Source organism: Amblyraja radiata, chromosome 18 (genome assembly GCF_010909765.2).
Source record: "Amblyraja radiata isolate CabotCenter1 chromosome 18, sAmbRad1.1.pri, whole genome shotgun sequence".
NCBI classification, from domain to species: domain Eukaryota; kingdom Metazoa; phylum Chordata; class Chondrichthyes; order Rajiformes; family Rajidae; genus Amblyraja; species Amblyraja radiata.
In genome coordinates this window covers 2,675,591-2,693,621 of record NC_045973.1, presented here as the reverse complement: position 1 = coordinate 2,693,621, position 18,031 = coordinate 2,675,591, and the positions used below count along the sequence as shown (strand labels likewise).

General features: G+C 48.8%; 1 protein-coding gene across 1 annotated transcript in view; it reads left to right on the top strand.

Annotated features, from left to right (window-relative positions):
- Positions 1-17,848, top strand: part of il17rd (interleukin 17 receptor D) — a 54,716-nt gene extending 36,868 nt beyond the window's left edge. The window contains exons 6-11 of the mRNA XM_033036583.1: positions 1,808-1,962; positions 5,258-5,312; positions 6,855-6,965; positions 10,008-10,168; positions 12,979-13,921; positions 17,485-17,848. Coding sequence (XP_032892474.1) covers positions 1,808-1,962; positions 5,258-5,312; positions 6,855-6,965; positions 10,008-10,168; positions 12,979-13,921; positions 17,485-17,582 — 1,523 coding nt within the window. The 3' untranslated portion in view covers positions 17,583-17,848. The remainder of the gene's footprint in view (positions 1-1,807; positions 1,963-5,257; positions 5,313-6,854; positions 6,966-10,007; positions 10,169-12,978; positions 13,922-17,484) is intronic.
- The last annotated feature ends 183 nt before the right edge of the window (positions 17,849-18,031 follow it).

Below are 18,031 nucleotides of genomic sequence, written 5' to 3'. Positions count from 1 at the left end.
ACTCTATAAAAACAGGAGTATTGAAATGCATTTCCTCCTCTTCAAAACACAACTTGTAAAAATGTATTAAAATAAGAAACGTTTTGTGGCTATTTAGTTTAGTTTAGTTTAGAGATACAACCCGGCAACATGCCCTTCGGCCCACCGAGCCCGTACTGACCAGTGATCCCCGTACACCAGCACTATCCTACACACACCGGGGACAATTTTACATTTCATACCAAGCCAGTTAACCTACAAATCTGCACGTCCTTCAGTTTATGGGAGGAAAAGGTTAATTCCCGGGATGGCGGGACTGTCATATGCTGGGAGAATGGAGCGGCTGGGCTTGTATACTCTGGAGTTTAGAAGGATGAGAGGAGATCTGATTGAAACATATAAGATTATTAAGGGCTTGGACACGCTAGAGGCAGGAAACATGTTCCCGATGTTGGGGGAGTCCAGAACCAGGGGCCACAGTTTAAGAATAAGGAGTAAGCCATTTAGAACGGAGATGAGGAAACACTTTTTCACACAGAGAGTGGTGAGTCTGTGGAATTCTCTGCCTCAGAGGGCGGTGGAGGCCGGTTCTCTGGATACTTTCAAGAGAGAGCTAGATAGGGCTCTTAAAGATAGCGGAGTCAGGGGATATGGGGAGAAGGCCGGAACGAGGTACTGATTGGGGATGATCAGCCATGATCACATTGAATGGCGGTGCTGGCTCGAAGGGCCGAATGGCCTACTCCTACACCCATTGTCTATTGAAGATCTCGGAGAAAATACCACGCAGGTCACGGGGAAAACGTACAAACTTCGTACAGGCAAGCACCCGTGGTCAGGATGGAACTCTGGTCTCCGGCGCTGTGAGGCAGTGGCCCACTTGGTTTAGTTTATTGTCACGTGTACTGAGGTACAGTGAAAAGCTTTTTGTTGCGTGCTAACCAGTTAGCGGAAAGACAACACGTGATTACAATCGAGACATTCACAGTGTATTACCACCGTACTGGGGAATAACGATTAGTGCAAGGTAAAGCCAGCAAAGCCTGATCAAGGAAAGTCTGTCCAAAGAGGTAGATAGTAGTTCAGTCTGAGTCTGAGGGTAAGCAATGTTGTGGTCGGAGTAGCGATTTAAAAGAGTGGAGCGATTGTAAAGATGTGCTTCTGTGACCCACACACAGAGTTAATGGAAGGTAGACAACAATGCTGGAGTAACTCAGCGGCTGAGTCAGGCAGCATCTATGGAGTGAAGGAATTGGTGACGTTTCGGGTCGAGACCCTTCTTCAGACTGATTTGGAGTGGGGGGTGCGGGAAGAAGAAGAGAAGAAGTGGTGACAGTGGGCTGTGGGAGAGCTGGGAAGGGGAGGGGAAGGAGGGAGAAAGCAGGGACTACCTGAAATTGGAGAAGTCAATGTGAATGGGAAGCCAGGCTGAGGCTTTGCTCTCTCTCACATTAACTTCAGATGGTCAGACAGATGCAGTTACAGGTTAGAGTCGTAGAGTGATACAGCGTGGAAACAGGCCCTTCGGCCCAACTTGTCCACACCGGCCAACAATGTCCGAGCTACACTGGTCCCACCTGTGGTAAACCGCCAATGTGAATTTCCAATTAGGGGACCAAAACTGCACACAATACTCCAGGTGTGGTCTCACTAGGGCCCTGTACAACTGCAGAAGGACCTATTTGCTCCTATACTCAACTCCTCTTGTTATGAAGGCCAACATGCCATTCGCTTTCTTCACTGCCTGCTGCACCTAATATTTAACATAGAACTAACGAGAGTAGTTAATACAAGTTACTAATACTCATTCTTTGTGTCTTCACCACAGGCTGGTCTCCGAAGAACCTCGACACCAATCAGCCGTACCTGTCTCCACACGGCAATGTGACCTTTGACCTTGCTCCTTCTATTTTTGGGTTTAAGGCCTATCATATACGCTGCAAGATGAACAGTGGCTTCCAGAAGGAGAAGAATATCTTTGTGGTAAACATCCTTAATATCTGAAGCAACATTGTGGCACTTTGTAACTCCATAATCATAGTTAACATTATAGATCACAAGAAGCATCTTGTCCTGAAACGTCACCTATCCATGTTCCCCACAAATGCTGCCTGACCCGCTGAGTTACTCCAGCACTCTGTGAAACGTCACCTATCCACGTATCGATCTAAAAGCCACTATCGTATCAGCCTCCACCACCACCCCTGGCAGCTCGTTGCAGGCACCCACCACCCTCTGTGTAACAAACACTTGTCCAACACACTGGGCCAGACTGTTACAGATACGGACAGGTACGGACTGTGACTTTGCAAAGTGTTAACACTGCTATATTGGTCACATACGCAACTGTACATCTTACACATGCAGGCACCGCCATCATTGACGCTATTATTCACAGTCCAAACTCCGATCAGCCCGCACACTGGAGCAGTTCTGGAGCAGATCCCGTGAAGCGACCTCCCTCTACTCTTCCCCCTCTCCCTCTCCCTCCCCCCCCCCTCCTCTCCTCTCCTCTCCTCTCCTCTCCTCTCCTCTCCTCTCCTCTCCTCTCCTCCCCTCTCCTCTCCTCTCCTCTCCTCTCCTCTCCTCTCCCTCCTCTCCTCTCCTCTCCTCCCCTCCCCTCTCATCTCATCTCCTCCCCTCTCCTACCCTCCCCTCCCCTCTCCTCCCCTCTCCTCTCCTCCCCTCCCCTCTCCTCTCCTCCCCTCCCCTCTCCCTCCCCTCCCCTCCCCTCCCCTCCCCTCCCCTCCCCTCCCCCTCCTCCTCTTCCTCTTCCTCTTCCTCTTCCTCTTCCTCTTCCTCTTCCTCTTCCTCTTCCTCTTCCTCTTCCCTCTCCCCTCTCCCCTCCCCTCCCCTCTCCCCTCAATGTGAAATTTCATTTTGGCTCATATACAACGCCGAAACAGGCCCTTCAGCCCAACTGCCCACACCGACCAACCTGTCTCATCCACACGCCTGTGTTTTGCCCTCATCCCTCTAAACCTGCCCTATCCATATACCTGTCTAAATGACATTTAAATGTTGTGATAGTACCTCCAGCAGCTCGTTCCATACACCCACCACCCTTTGTAGAAAGAAAAAATATATATATTTTGTCGAAAGAAAGTATTAAATATTCTCCCCCTCACCTTACACCTAAGTCCCCTGGCTGGTGATTCCCTGCTCTGGGTAAAAGTCTTTGTACATTTATCTTTTAAACCACCCAGTGCATGAACACAGGGTAAAGGAAACAATATTCGTGAGGAAGATACGAAGCTGGGGGGCAGTGTTAGCTGTGAGGAGGATGCTAGGAGGCTGCAAGGTGACTTGGATAGGCTGGGTGAGTGGGCAAATGCATGGCAGATGCAGTATAATGTGGATAAATGTGAGGTTATCCACTTTGGTGGCAAAAACAGGAAAGCAGACTTTTATCTGAATGGTGGCCGATTAGGAAAAGAGGAGATGCAACGAGACCTGGTTGTCATGGTACACCAGTCATTGAAAGTAGGCATGCAGGTGCAGCAGGCAGTGAAGAAGGCGAATGGTATGTTAGCATTCATAGCAAAAGGATTTGAGTATAGGAGCAGGGAGGTTCTACTGCAGTTGTACTGGGCCTTGGTGAGACCACACCTGGAGTATTGCGTACAGTTTTGGTCTCCAAACTTATGGAAATGGATCACGTGCAGGCAGAGGAGATTAGACAATAGACATTAGGTACAGGAGTAGGCCATTCGGCCCTTCGAGCCAGCACCGCCATTTAATGTGATCATGGCCAATCATCCCCAATCAGTACCCCGTTCCTGCCTTCTCCCCATATCCCCTGATTCCGCTATCTTTAAGATCCCTATCTAGCTCTCTCTTGAAAGTATCCAGAGAACCTGCCTCCACCGCCCTCTGAGGCAGAGAATTCCACAGACTCGCTTCTCTCTGTGTGAAAAAGTGTTTCCTCATCGCCGTTCTAAATAGCTTGCCCCTTTTTCTTAAACTGTGGCCCCTGGTTCTGGACTCCCCCAACATCGGGAACATGTTTCCTGCCTCTAGCGTGTCCAAACCCTTAACATGTTCTGGGTATTCCACAGTGGGGGAGGGGGGGGGGGATAGCTGACGTACCTCTGTGAATGGGCGGAGGAAGTGGGCTAGTTCTGGGACGGGGGAGTGATGGCTTTAATGGTTTCACGCCTGAGCTGCTTGGGTTAAATACCTTTCTGTTAAATCCATTTTCTGTTGTGTGTAAAATTCCTCCTGGTGAAAGGCGTTTGGTTCAGGTTTCACTGCTGTAAATGAGACTTTGATTCCTGTGTTAGCCGCCCAGTACAGTCACCTCGCATCTGTTTGCACGCAAGTCACAGCTGTGGGTGGGGATTATCAGTAACCGCATTATCTTCCCACGTCTTAGTAGCTGTGTCGCACGACATTCCCTGCGACTCCGCACACCAACCACCTTCTCCCAGAAGGTCACAAGGAATAGGAGCAGAATTAGGCCATTCGGCCCATCAAGTCTACACCGCCACGCAATCATGGCTGATCTATCTCTCCCTCCTAACCCCATTCTCCTGCCTTCTCCCCATAACTTCTGACACCCGTACTAATCAAGAATCTATCTATCTCCGCCTTAAAAATATCCACTGACTTGTGGCCTCCACAACTTTCTGTGGCAAAGAATTCCACAGATTCACCGCCCTCTGACTGAAGAAATTCCACCTCATCTCCTTTCTAAAAGAACGCCCTTTAATTCTGAGGCTGTGCCCTCTAGTCCTAGACTCTCCCACACTAGTGGAAACATCCTCTCCACATCCATTCTATCCAGGCCTTTCACTATTCTGTATGTTTCAATGAGGTCCCCCCCCCCCCCCCCCCATTCTTCTAAACTCCAGCGAGTACAGGCCCACTGCCGACAAACGCCCATCATGGGTTAACCCACTCGTTCCTGGAATCATTCTTGTAAACCTCCTCTGGACCCTCTCCTCTCTACTTGTAATTATGAAAGGGCGGCACGGTGGCGCAGCGGGTAGAGCTGCTACCTCACACCTCCAGAAACCCCGGTTCCATCCTGACCTCGGGTGCTGTCTTCGTGGAGTTTGCACGTTCTTGCGTGGGATTCCTCCGGGTGCTCCGGTTTCCTCCCACATCCCAAGGACCTGCGGTTTTGTAGGTGAATCAATCAATAATTAAGGGGTTTGGATTTCCTGGAGATGTACTCCTTGATGGGACTAAACTAATATTAACTTTCAATATTAACTTTAATGTATGAAGATTTGTAAACAGTGTAATCTGGAATCATAAGGTGCTTTTTCTGCAGGTGACGGACTCCAGTAATGCCACTGGAAAACAGGTCAACTTTACCATCAGGCCAGGTAAGGTCAATCTCCAGGTGACATCGCGGCAAGAATTCACCCACCTCCTTGGTCAATCTCCCATATTCCCTGCCGTGGGTTGTTGACTAGTAACTTAGAGGCACAAGGGACTAACTTGCCCAAAGAACTTGCCCAAAGAAGTTAGGTTGGGAAAGAATAGTGAAAGGCTAGGATAGAGTGGATGTGGAGAGGATGTTTCCACTAGTGTGGGAGAGTCTAGGACTAGAGGCCACAGTCTCGGAATGAAAGGCTGTTCTTTTAGGAAGGAGATGAGGAGGAATTTCTTCAGTCAGAGGGTGGTGAATCTGCAGAATTCTTTGCCACAGACAGCTGTGGAGGCCAAGTAAGTGGATATTTTTATGGCAGAAATAGATAGATTCTTGATTAGTACGGGTGTTAGAGGTTACGGGGAGAAGGCTGGAGAATGGGGTTAGGAGGGAGGGGTCTCAGTCTACCCCACGACAGAAGGGGGAGGAGTTGTACAGTTTGATAGCCGCAGGGAAGAAGGATCTCCTGTGGCGTTCTGTGCTGCATCTTGGTGGGACCAGTCTGTTGCTGAAGGTGCTCCTCAGGTTGACCAGTGTGTCATGGAGGGGGTGAGCTGTATTGTAAAGGTACCAGTTCAACATTTACCCTGATGTGGCAATCATACCGAACACCAGGGGGCGCTGCACGATTGGCAGCCCCGCCAACAGTCTGTCTGTTTTATCATCTTTTTTTTAATGTTTAGTGTGTGTTAAAATTCCGTGTTAAAGTTCTCCGGTTTGTGTGGGTGGGGAGGGGGTCGGGGGAAACTTTTTTTCAGTTTCTTACCTTGCCGGAGACGCGATTGTTTTCCGGGTCGTATCTCCGGTTGCTCTGCGGCCTACCATCGATGGAGCTGGAGGCCTCCTCGAACTGGAGGACTCTGAGCCCCACCGTGGGGCGTGGACTTACATCGGGGCCGATCCCTTGCCTGGGATCGCTCCAACCACGGCCTGCGGACTTTACCATCGCGAGCTCGCAGTCTCGGGAGAGGCCGAGTCGGGAGCTCCAACGACCAGAGCATGAACAAGGAGCTGAACTAAGTTGCCTTCCACCACAGTGAAGACGTTTGTGTTAAATCTTATTGTGTATTGTGTGTTCTCTTTTTAAGTGTATCGCTGCTGGCAAATTCATTTCACTGCACCTTTGGGTGCATGTGACGAATAAAATTGACTTTGACTTTGGTTCGACAAGCCACGACCCGGGGTTCGATCACCTGGTCGGAGGAGCTGACCTCCCCCCGATGCAGGAGCTGATCGCCCTGTTGCGGAGGGCCCAAACGCTATCACAGTGAGGAATGTGGAGGAGTCACTGTGGTGGATGTTCATGTTAAAATGTGTTTAGTGTGTGTTCCGTTGTTTTTTGTTTGTATGACTGACTTGGCAAATGAAATTCCTCGTATGTTGCAAAACATACTTGGCTAATAAAGTATCATTGTGAATGTGATTAGTGAATATTGAATTTAGCAACAATGCTACAGCTTCTGATAAACTAACGTCTCCTCCTCTTCCACCACAGTGCTGTTCCCCTGGGCGGGACCTCTCCGGGCGATGGCCATCACTGTTCCCCTGGTGGTGGTATCTGCAATCATCACCCTCTTCACCATTGTCTGCTGCAAGAAACAGCAAAGTAAGAAACGTCTTAAGAAGGGTCTCGACCCGAAACGTTACCAATTCCTTCCCACCAGGGATGCTGCCTGTCCCGCTGAGTTACTCCAGCATTTTGCGTCTATCTTCAGTTTAAACCAGCATCTGCAGTTCCTTCCTACTCATTAAAGGTCAAAGGTCAAAAACTTTATTTGCCATTTGTGCTTACACACATAGGAACTCTTGTGCGGTTGTTCAGAGAGTCAAGTCAAGTCAAATTAAAAAGACACACAGAAAGACACATAATCTATAAAAACATATACTTCTCTAGAAATAGAAAAGAAAGTGCCTAAAACCCTATATAAAGGGGAAAGTGAGAGCATTGTAAATTGCACAAACCCTATATAAAAGTGTCGATTACATTGTAAATTGCACAGGCCCAGGAGACAATATAATACGATATAATATGATATGCTATGAGGTAGGTCAGGACATCAGTTCATTTTGTTTTGGCCAAGAGTCTCACTGTTGCAGGGAAGGAGCTCTTAAAAAAGCGTGTTCTGTTTGTGGCGATGCTGTCTGCTCGTCTGTGCCTGAGGTTGTATGTGCAGTTTTTGTGTTTGAGCAGGGAGTGAGCTGGATGTAGTGTGTCTCTGATGATTCTCTCTGCTCTTTTTTGACAGCGCTGTGTGTAGATTGTGTCCATGGAGGGGAGTTCCGTTCTGATAATCCTCTCTGCAGTCTTTATGACTCTTTGCAGAGCCTTCCTCTCTGTCTGTGTGGTGTTTCCATACCACACCGTGATGCCTGTGGTGAGGATGCTCTCTATCAGTCCTTTGTAGACCTGGGTGAGAGGGCGACAGTGCAGACCAGCTTTTCTGAGCAGCCTGATGAAGTACAGTCTCTGCTGGGCTTTTTTCACTGTGGCAGCAGTGTTCAAAGTCCAGTTCAGATCTGATGTTACTTGTAATCCCAGGTATCTGTAACTGTCAGCCCTGTAACTCCACCACAGTCCCCTTGATGATGAGGGGCTGCAGGGGGGGTGGATTTTTTCTGAAGTCCATTATTATTTCTCTTGTCTTGTCTGTGTTGAGGCTTAGGTCGTTCACCTTACCATAGGCAAGAATGTCGTTCACCAGACTCCTGTAGCCCGACTCGTCCCCCCCCTTGATGAGGCCCAGGATGGTGGTATCATCCGCATACTTAATAATGATGGTGTTTTCCTGGGTGGAGACACAGTCGTGTGTGTACAGGGTGAAAGGTTTGGGACTGAGACAGCAGCCTTGTGGTGATCCTGTGCTGACGGTGAGCTCTGCAGACACCCTCCTTCCCATCCTCACCACCTGTGGTCTTTCAGTCAGGAAATCCCAGATCCAGTTGCAGGTGGGAGTCGGTTTGGTTTGGTTCAGTTGGCACGCGCAGTGAAAAGCTTTTGTTGCGTGCAATCCAATTGTTGGAATCAATCCACTTACAGCGTACAGATACATGGTAAGGGAATAACGTTTAGTGCAAGGTAAAGCCAGCAAAGTCCCATCAAGGATAGTCTGAGAGTAAAGTAAGAAATGTTGCTGAAGGCATAGAGATTTAAGGGCCTGTCCCACTTTCAGGACCTAATTCACGACCTCTGCCGAGTTTGCCCTTGACTCATACTTGCAGCATGGTCGTCATGAGGTCGTAGCAGGTCGTGATGTTAGTCGTAGGTACTCGTGGCATCAAGTAGGTCGGGGCGTTTTTCTAGCCTGATGAAAAATGTCCACGAGTAAAAAAGGTCGTGAAAGTGGGACAGGCCCTTCAAGAGTGCGGAGCGATCGTAAGGTATAAGGGATTGTAGTCTTAAACATATAAAATTATAAAAGGACTGGACAAGCTAGATGCAGGAAAAATGTTCCCAATGTTGGACGAGTCCAGAACCAGGGGCCACAAGGGGAGGCCATTTAAGACTGAGGAGCGAAAAAACGTTTTCACCCAGAGGGTTGTGAATTTATGGAATTCCCTGCCACAGAGGGCAGTGGAGGCCATGTCACTGGATGGATTGAAGAGAGAGTTAGATAGAGCTCTAGGGGCTAGTGGAGTCAAGGGATATGGGGAGAAGGCAGGCACGGGTTATTGATAGGGGACGATCAGCCATGATCACAATGAATGGCGGTGCTGGCTCGAAGGGCCAAATGTCCTCCACCTGCACCTATTGTCTATGTTTAATTAGGCCATTCGGCCCATCAAGTCTACTCTACCATTCAATCATGGCTGATCTATCTCTCCCTCCTAACCCCATTCTCCTGCCTTCTCCCCATAACCTCTGACCCCCGTCAAAATCATCGGGACTGCTCTTCCTTAAATCCGGGACATTGCGAGCAAACGTTTCTTGTCCAAGGCCAACAGCATTATAAACGACCCCACACATCTCCATCATGGACTGTTCACTCTGCTGCCCTCGGGCAACAGGTATCACAGTCTAAGGAGCAGAACGGCCAGGTTCTGCAACAGCTTCTTCCCCCGAGCCATCAGACTCTTGAATTCCATATAATGTGCCGCCACTATTATCTATTTTATCTTTTTATCTATTTTATCCTTGTGTCATTTTATGTTGCACGGTGAGCCAGATGCGACGAAATTTCACTCAGACTTGCATTTGTTGGTGTATTTTTGAATGACAATAAAGTATTTGATTGATTGATTGCTGGTTTTTCACACTGACAATTTAATAACAACTCTGGCACTGGCCACTTAAATCAGCTGCCCTGGACAATTGATGACTGTTTTTACTTGTGTTTTAATGTTGCTGGTTTTTTACCTGCACTTTTTAACTATTCGTATTGTTTTTATCAGGAACTGGATTGTATTTGTTTATGTGTGAAATGTTTAAGTTTTATGTGTGTCTTCTCATTTTGCACGGTACAACTGTTGCTTTGCAAGATGACAATAATGAAGGTTGATTAATCATGAATCTATCTATCTCCGTCCGTCTTTACAATAGCCACTGCCTTGGCCTCCACAGCCGTCTGTTGCAGATTGTGTTGTTGTCTTCACATACAAGTGACCTGCTTTGAGCTGCTCAGGGAGTAACGTTATGTTGTTCTGTCCCTAGACCCGGTGTATTCAGAACTGGATGAGGAGAATTCCGAGTCGTCTCCCTCCCCGCGGACCAGAGCAAAGGTTTTCATTTGTTACTCCAGCAAAGACTGTCAGAAACACCTGGCTGTGGTCCAGTGCTTTGCTGCCTTCCTGCAGGACTTCTGTGGCTGTGAGGTAACCTTCCTGTCTTGAAAACATTTCAGTGGCGCAGCGGTAGAGTTGCCGCCTCACAGCGCCAGAGACTCGCATTCGATCCGACTATTTCAGTATAGGAGTAAAGAGGTTCTACTGCAGTTGTATAGGGCTCTGGTGAGACCACATCTGTACAGTTCTGGTCTCCTAATTTGAGGTAGAACATCCTTGTGATTGAGGCAGTGCAGCGTAGGTTCACCAGATTGATCCCTGGGATGGCGGGACTGTCATATGAGGAAAGATTGAAAAGACTAGGTTTGTATTCACTGGAGTTTAGAAGGATGAGGGGGGATCTTATAGAAACATATAAAAGGACTGGACAAGCTAGATGCAGGAAAACTGTTCCCAATGTTGGGCGAGTCCAGAACCAGGGGCCACAGTCTTAGAATAAAGGGGTGGCCATTTAAGTCTGAGGTGAGAAAAAACATTTTCACCCAGAGAGTTGTGAATTTATGGAATTCCCTGCCACAGAGGGCAGTGGAGGCCAAATCACTGGATGGATTTAAGAGAGAGTTAGATAGAGCTCTAGGGGCTAGTGCAATCAAGGGATATGGGGAGAAGGCAGGCACGGGTTATTGATTGGGGACGATCAGCCATGATCACAATGAATGGCGGTGCTGGCTTGAAGAGCCGAATGGCCTCCTCCTACAACTATTTTCTATGTTTCTATGTAAAGGTCTGGATGAATATGCCCTTAATTCTTCCCTTATTCTCCGCATTACTCCCTTATCACGTATCTATACACTTTAAATGGCTCGATTGTAATCATGTATTGTCTTTCCGCTGACTGGTTAGCACGCAACAAAAGCTTTTCACTGTACCTCGGTACACGGGACAATAAACTCAACTAAAGAGGGGCATATATGAAGCTCACTTCAAGGGGAATTGCACACAGAGCCAGTTTATTAATATTTCAATCTGTTAAACCAACCCCAACTAGTTAGAGTTTATTTTTTGAACCTTGTTTTCACAAGTACAGAAATGTCATCGTTTCAACACGTTCTGTCCAGCTGCTGATTTTGCTCACAAGAAAACCGGGGAACCACAAATCCCCGCGACCGATGAACCATTTTCCCTCCTTGTGGTTTTTTTGATTTATATTCATTCTGGTGCCGGGCCTGCCCACCTCCAGGTTTAATTGTAGGTTTGTAGCATCTGTGAGCCGGCTGGTTACCTGGCAGTGTAATCCTGTAGCCTAGGGCGATAGTTTTACTGGAGAGCAGCCTGCTTGAGGAAGCGCTAGTGTAGTGTGATTGTGGCGTTTCAGGTCGGGACCCTTCTTCAGACAAAGTAAGAGGCAGGGGGGGGGGCTTTATGTCTACAAAGCCCTCAACGGGCTTGCCCCCACCTACATCAAAAGTCTGCTCACCCACCACACCACCTCCAGGTCCCTCAGATCGGCCGACTTGGGGTTACTGAACATAAGCTCAGGGGCGACCGCGCCTTTGCGGTTGCAGCTCCTAGACTGTGGAACAGCATCCCTCTTCCCATCAGAACTGCCCCCTCCATCGACTCCTTTAAGCCGAGACTTAAAACTCATCTTTACTCCCAAGCCTTTCTTGACATTCTCTGAGGGAGGGCTACATGTATGTAGTGATGTATGTACTTAATCTATGAAACAATGTTGTGTAACGTTAGTACCTCCACCAATGTAAAGCACTTTGGTCAACGAGAGTTGTTTTTTAAATGTGCTATAGAAATAAAAGTGACTCGACTTGACTTGACTAAGAGCTGGAGGCGAGTTCCCTAAGAGTTCAGTTTAGTTTAGTGATACATTGCGGAAACAGGCCCTTCGGCCCACCGAGTCCACGCAAACACTATCCTACACACAGCAAGGACAATTTGACATTTATACCAAGCCTGTGGTCTTTGGAATGGATACTTCACTGCTTTCTTATGTCAGTTGAGGCAGCACTGATTCCTGTATCAAAGCCGAAACCTCCACCCTCACAGTTGTGAACCTAACTTCTCTTAAGTGTTGATCTTTCATAGTGAAGTGTGTGGGATCTGCAGTTTTCTGAATGCTGCCATCTGCTGTACACATGCCAGGGTTTGGTGAAGTCATCTTTGTGCCTTTTCACCCAAACATCTAGTTTTTATCCTTAATATCCAGGGTAATTTCACACCGAGGCAGAATATTTTCTCACCGCCCCTATCCTCCAGGCAGCCTGTGCTGCCTCCTTCACTGAGCTGAGTTTAGTTTATTGTGTCGTGTACCGAGGTACAGTGAACAGCTTGGTTCTGCACGCTGTCCTGTCAGACCAGATAATACTCTACACAAATACAATCAAGACAAACTCAATCCCAATAGGTAGAGCAAAGGGGAAGATGCAGAGTACAGAATATAGCTCAACATTGTAGCGCATCAGTTCCACAGACAAAGTCCAATGTCCACAATGGGGTAGAGGTGAATCGGACAGTGGATGTGAAAGTGGGGTAGCATAGAACTGGTGGGAAGGGGTGATTGATGGTCAGCGTGGGCCGAAGGGCCTGCTTCAATGCTGTATCTTTCAATTCTCTGCCTCAGAGGAGACCGGTTCTCTGGATGCTTTCAAGAGAGAGTTGGATAGAGCTCTTAAAGATAGCGGAGTCAGGGAATATGGGGAGAAGGCTGGAACGGGGTACTGAGTGTGGATGATCAGCACAGTGAATGGTGGTGCTGGCTTGAAGGGCAGAATGGCCTCCTCTTGCATCTATTGCACTGCCATTCAATGTCATCATGGCTGATCACTATAAGTTTTGAACGTGACTGCCTTATAACGTGTATTACGGATGTGTTTGCTTTTAAATAGGTTGCTTTGGACTTATGGGAGCAGCTGGAGATCTGCAAGGAAGGCCAGACGGCTTGGCTAAGTCGGCAGATCATGGAGTCCCATTACATCATTGTGATCTGTTCCAAGGGGATGAAGTTTTTTGTGGAGAAGAAGCAGCACAAACACAGAGGCCGCTGCCGTGAGGGCGAGCTCTTCCTGCTGGCCGTGTCCATGGTCGCCGAGCGGCTGCGACAGGCCCGACTCCAGGCGGGCAACCCCTCCAGGTTCATCGCCGTCTACTTCGACTACTCGTGCGAGGGGGACATCCCCGGGGCGCTGGACCTGGCCTGCAAGTACAAGCTGATGGACCACTTCCCTCAGCTCCACTGCCACCTGCACGCACGGGACGTCAGCCAGCCCGACGCGGACGCTGACACGGACACGCAGCAAGCCAACGTCCGCAAGAGCAACTACTTCCACACCCGGTCTGGCCGCTCGCTCTACATGGCCATCTCCAACATGAAGCAGCTGATTGAGCTGGAACCCAACTGGTTTGAGAAGCAGCTGCTGATGCCGGGCCTGCTCCCCCTCCCCCTCCCTCCACGCCAGGCGAGGCCCAGGACCGACTCGGGCCTTGTTCTCAACGAGGTGGTCTTCAAACAGCAGCTGACCCACCAGGACTTCCACTTGAAGACCAGGGCAGACATCACCCCCACCAACTCTGTCTCCTATTCCATCATCCAGCACTTGGACGTCAGGGAGGACGGGGACGACTCTGACCCTCGGGAAGCGCGTGCCCTGCTGAGACCCGCCCCGCACACGCTGGCCGTGGTCACCCTCCCTGAGATGCCCAGGGACTCCGGGATATATGACTCTTCAATCCCCTCGTCAGAGCTCTCGCTTCCTCTAATGGAAGGCTTGTCCTCAGACCAGGCCGACACTGGCTCCATGGCAGATAGTGTCTCCACATCCTCCGGCCTAGGTATGATATCTCGCAGAGATCGAGCGCGGCTGTGTCTATATCCACGTGTGCCAACGTACCGAAGATAGACACAAAATACCGGGGAAACTCTTCAGTCAGAGGGTAGTGAATCTGTGGAATTCTTTGCCACAGACGGCTGTGGAGGCCAAGTCAGTGGATATTTTTGAAGGCAGAGATAGATAGATTCTTGATTAGTGCGGGTGTCAGAGGTTATGGGGAGAGGGCAGGAGAATGGGGTTAGGAGGGAGGGATAGATCAGCCACGATTGAATGGCAGAGTAGACTTGATGGGCCGAATGGCCTAATTCTGCTCCTATCACTAATGAACTTCTGAACTCGGTGGGTCAGGCAGCAACTCTGGAGAGCATGGATAGGTGACATTTTGGGTTGAGATCTTTCTTCAGACTGAAGGGTCTCGACCCGAAACGTCACCCATTCCTTCTCTCCAGAGATGCTGCCTGTCCTGCTGAGTTACTCCAGCATTTTGTGTCTATCTTCGGTTTAAACCAGCATCTGCCTGCATCCTTCAGACTCTTGTTCTTCTCTTCTTTGTCCCAATGTGCATGTGTGTTGGGCAAAAAATGTATTTCATATCGAGTCTCATATATCTAAATTGTTTTAGATACCCATTCAATGGGTTAAATGCCCCTGGTGTGCAGGGAGTGAATGAAATAGTGGGATATACAATAGACAATAGGTGCAGGAGGAGGCCATTCGGCCCTTCGAGCCAGTACCGCCATTCAATGTGATCATGGCTGATCATCCCCAATCAGTACCCCGTTCCTGCCTGCTCCCCATATCCCCTGACTCCGCTATCTTCAAGAGCCCTATCTAGCTCTCTCTTGAAAGCATCCAGAGAACCTGCCTCCACCGCCCTCTGAGGCAGAGAATTCCACAGACTCACAACTCTCTGTGTGATAACATGGAACTAGTGTGATGAGCAATCGGTGGTCGGTGCGGACTCGGTGGGCCGAATGGCCTGCTTCAATGCTGTATCACGAAACTAAACTACATTCCTTTCACACTCGCCTCCTGTTCTTCACCTAGCTCCCCCACCCCCCCTTACTTTCAGTCTGAGAAGGGTCCCGACCTGAAATGTCGCCCATCCTTTTCCCCCAGAGATGCAGCCTTGCTCCAGCACTGTCAGGTTTGATGTGTCCCACCTCATTGACGATCTCCAAGTTGTGTAACAGATACACCTCTACCCTGAGCAGCTGAGTGTGGATGGGCAGTGGGAGTCTTTAGGGGTGTCAGGGATTATGGGGGAGAAGGCAGGAGAATGGGGGTTGAGAGGGAGAGATAGGCCAGCCACGATTGAATGGCCGAGTAGACTTGATGGGCCGAATGGCCTAATTCTGCTCCTATCACTTACGGATAGTCACAAACTGCTGGAGTAACTCAGCGGGACAGGCAGCATCTCTGGGGTTGAAGGAATTGGTGACGTTTCGGGTCGAGACCCTTCTTCAGACCTATCACGTATGAAGTTAGACAAAAGTGCTGGAGAAACTCAGCAGGTGAGGCAGCATCTATGGAGCGAAGGAAATAGGCAACGTTTCGGGCCGAAACCCTTGGGTTTCGGCCAGAAACGTTGCCTATTTCCCAAGGGATTCGGCCGGAAACGTTGCCTATTTCCTTCGCTCCATAGATGCTGCCTCACCCGCGGAGTTTCTCCAGCACTTTTGTCTACCTTTGATTTTCCAGCATCTGCAGTTCCTTCTTAATCGCGTATGATGTTTATAAGGCATATCCCTGCCCGACGTGCAGCAACCTCACGCGGCCTTAAGAGGGCGCACCTGCACCAAACGTTGGCCGTTGAACTATTGGCCATGAAAGACATTCGCTGCCTGGTCCCGGAAGGTCAACGTTAGAAACATCTGCCCTTGTCCTGTATAAAGTGAGAGAAAGACCTTTTTAACAAAAGCACCTTGAATTATTAGAAACATAGAAAAATAAGTGCAAGAAGGAAGTTTAAACTGAAGTTAGACGCAAAGATCTGGAGTAACTCAACGGGACATGCGGCATCTCTGGAGGGGCGTTTCGGGTCGAGACCTTTCTTCAGAAAAATAGATGCAGAGTAGGCCATTCGGCCCTTCGAGACAGCACTACCATTCAATATGATCACGGCTGATCATCCAGAATTAGTACCCCAGTTCCTGCTTTCTCCCCATATCCCTTGATTCCGTTAGCCCCAAGAGCTAAATCTAACTCTCTCTTGAAAACACCCAGTGAATTGGCCTCCACTGCCTTCTGTGGCAGAGGATTCCACAGAATTCCACTGATTCACCCATGCTTTGTATCATAACTGATTGAAAGCTTCCAGCAGTCTTTCATGTTCCAATTTGAAAATCTGTGAATGAATGCGATTTGTATTAATCTCAGAACTGATCTTTAAATCATCAGTTAATGAAAGTAAGCATGCAGGTACAGCAGGCAGTGAAGAAAGTTGGCCTTCATATCAAGAGGAGTTGAGTACAGGAGCAAAGAGGTCCTTCTACAGTTGTACAGAGCCCTGGTGAGACCACACCTGGAGTATTGTGTGAAGTTTTGATCCCCTAATTTGAGGAAGGACATTCTTGCTATTGAGGGAGTGCAGCGTAGGTTCACCAGGTTAATTCCCGGGATGGCAGGACTGTCATGTGCTGAGAGAATGGAGCAGCTGGGCTTGTATATTCTGGAGTTTAGAAGGATGAGAGGTGATCTTATTGAAACATATAAGATTATTAAGGGTTTGGACACGCTAGAGGCAGGAAACATGTTCCCGATGTTGGTGGAGTCCAGAACCAGGGGCCACAGTTTTAGAATAAGGGGTAAGCCATTTAGAACGGAGACGAGGAAACACTTTTTCACACAGAGAGTTGTGAGTCTGGAATTCTCTGCCTCAGAGGGTGGTGGAGGCCGGTTCTCTGGATGCTTTCGAGAGAGAGCTGGATAGGGCTCTTAAAAATAGCGGAGTCAGGGGCTATGGGGAGAAGGCAGGAACGGGGTACTGATTGGGGATGATCAGCCATGATCACATTGAATGGCAGTGCTGGCTCGAAGGGCCGAATGGCCTACCCCTGCACCTATTGTCTATTCCCCTCATAGAAACATAGAAACATAGAAAATAGGTGCAGGAGGAGGCCATTCGGCCCTTCGAGCCAGCACCGCCATTCATTGTGATCATGACTGATCGTCCCCTATCAATAACCCGTGCCTGCCTTCTCCCCATATCCCTTGACTCCACTAGCCCCTAGAGCTCCATCTAACTCTCTCTTAAATCCATCCAGTGATTTGGCCTCCACTGCCCTCTGTGGCAGGGAATTCCACAAATTCACAACTCTCTGGGCGAAAAAGTTTTTTCTCACCTCAGTCTTCAATGACCTCCCCTTTATTCTTATCCTCATGACTTTATATGCTAGTTTATATTATTAGAAAAAGAATAACCAGGTATAAGAATAAGAATTGTAAGAAAGACCCCTACTTGAAGTCCATGTACAAGTCGGATGTTACTGTCTTACACAGATGTTTTGCTCAGTGCTTGGTTTAATTGTAATTGTTTGTTGTGATTTTTCTCGGTACCCACAGGAGAAGATGACCCACCTGCTCTCCCGACCAAGGCAGCAGTTCCTGGACTGTGTAAGCTGGAAGTGGACAGCCATGTGCATGGTGCTGTAACCCTATAACGCCATGTGACACCGCAGATGCATTGCCACTTTAGCTCTTGAACTTTACCAGCAAGGACCCTGCCCTGCCCAACAACGTTGCGAGCACACCCGTGCCCTGGTGTCTAAGCAAGACAAGTCCTGTCTCTTCAGCTCACCACAATGGTTAAAAATGTCTTATTGATGGGGAAACAAGGAACTGCAGGTGCTTGTTTACCAAGAAAAGACTCAAAGTGCTGGAGTCACTCAACGTCACCTATCCATGTTCTCCACAGATGCTGCCTGACCCGCTGAGTTACACCAGCACTCTGTGAAACGTCACCTATCCATGTTCTCCACAGATGCTGCCTGACCCGCTGAGTTATGGTACAGCAGCATCTGTGGAGCTAAGGAAATAGGCAACGTTTCGGGCTGAAACCCTTCTGGAAATAGGCAACGTTTCGGGCTGAAACCCGGAAGGGTTTCGGCCC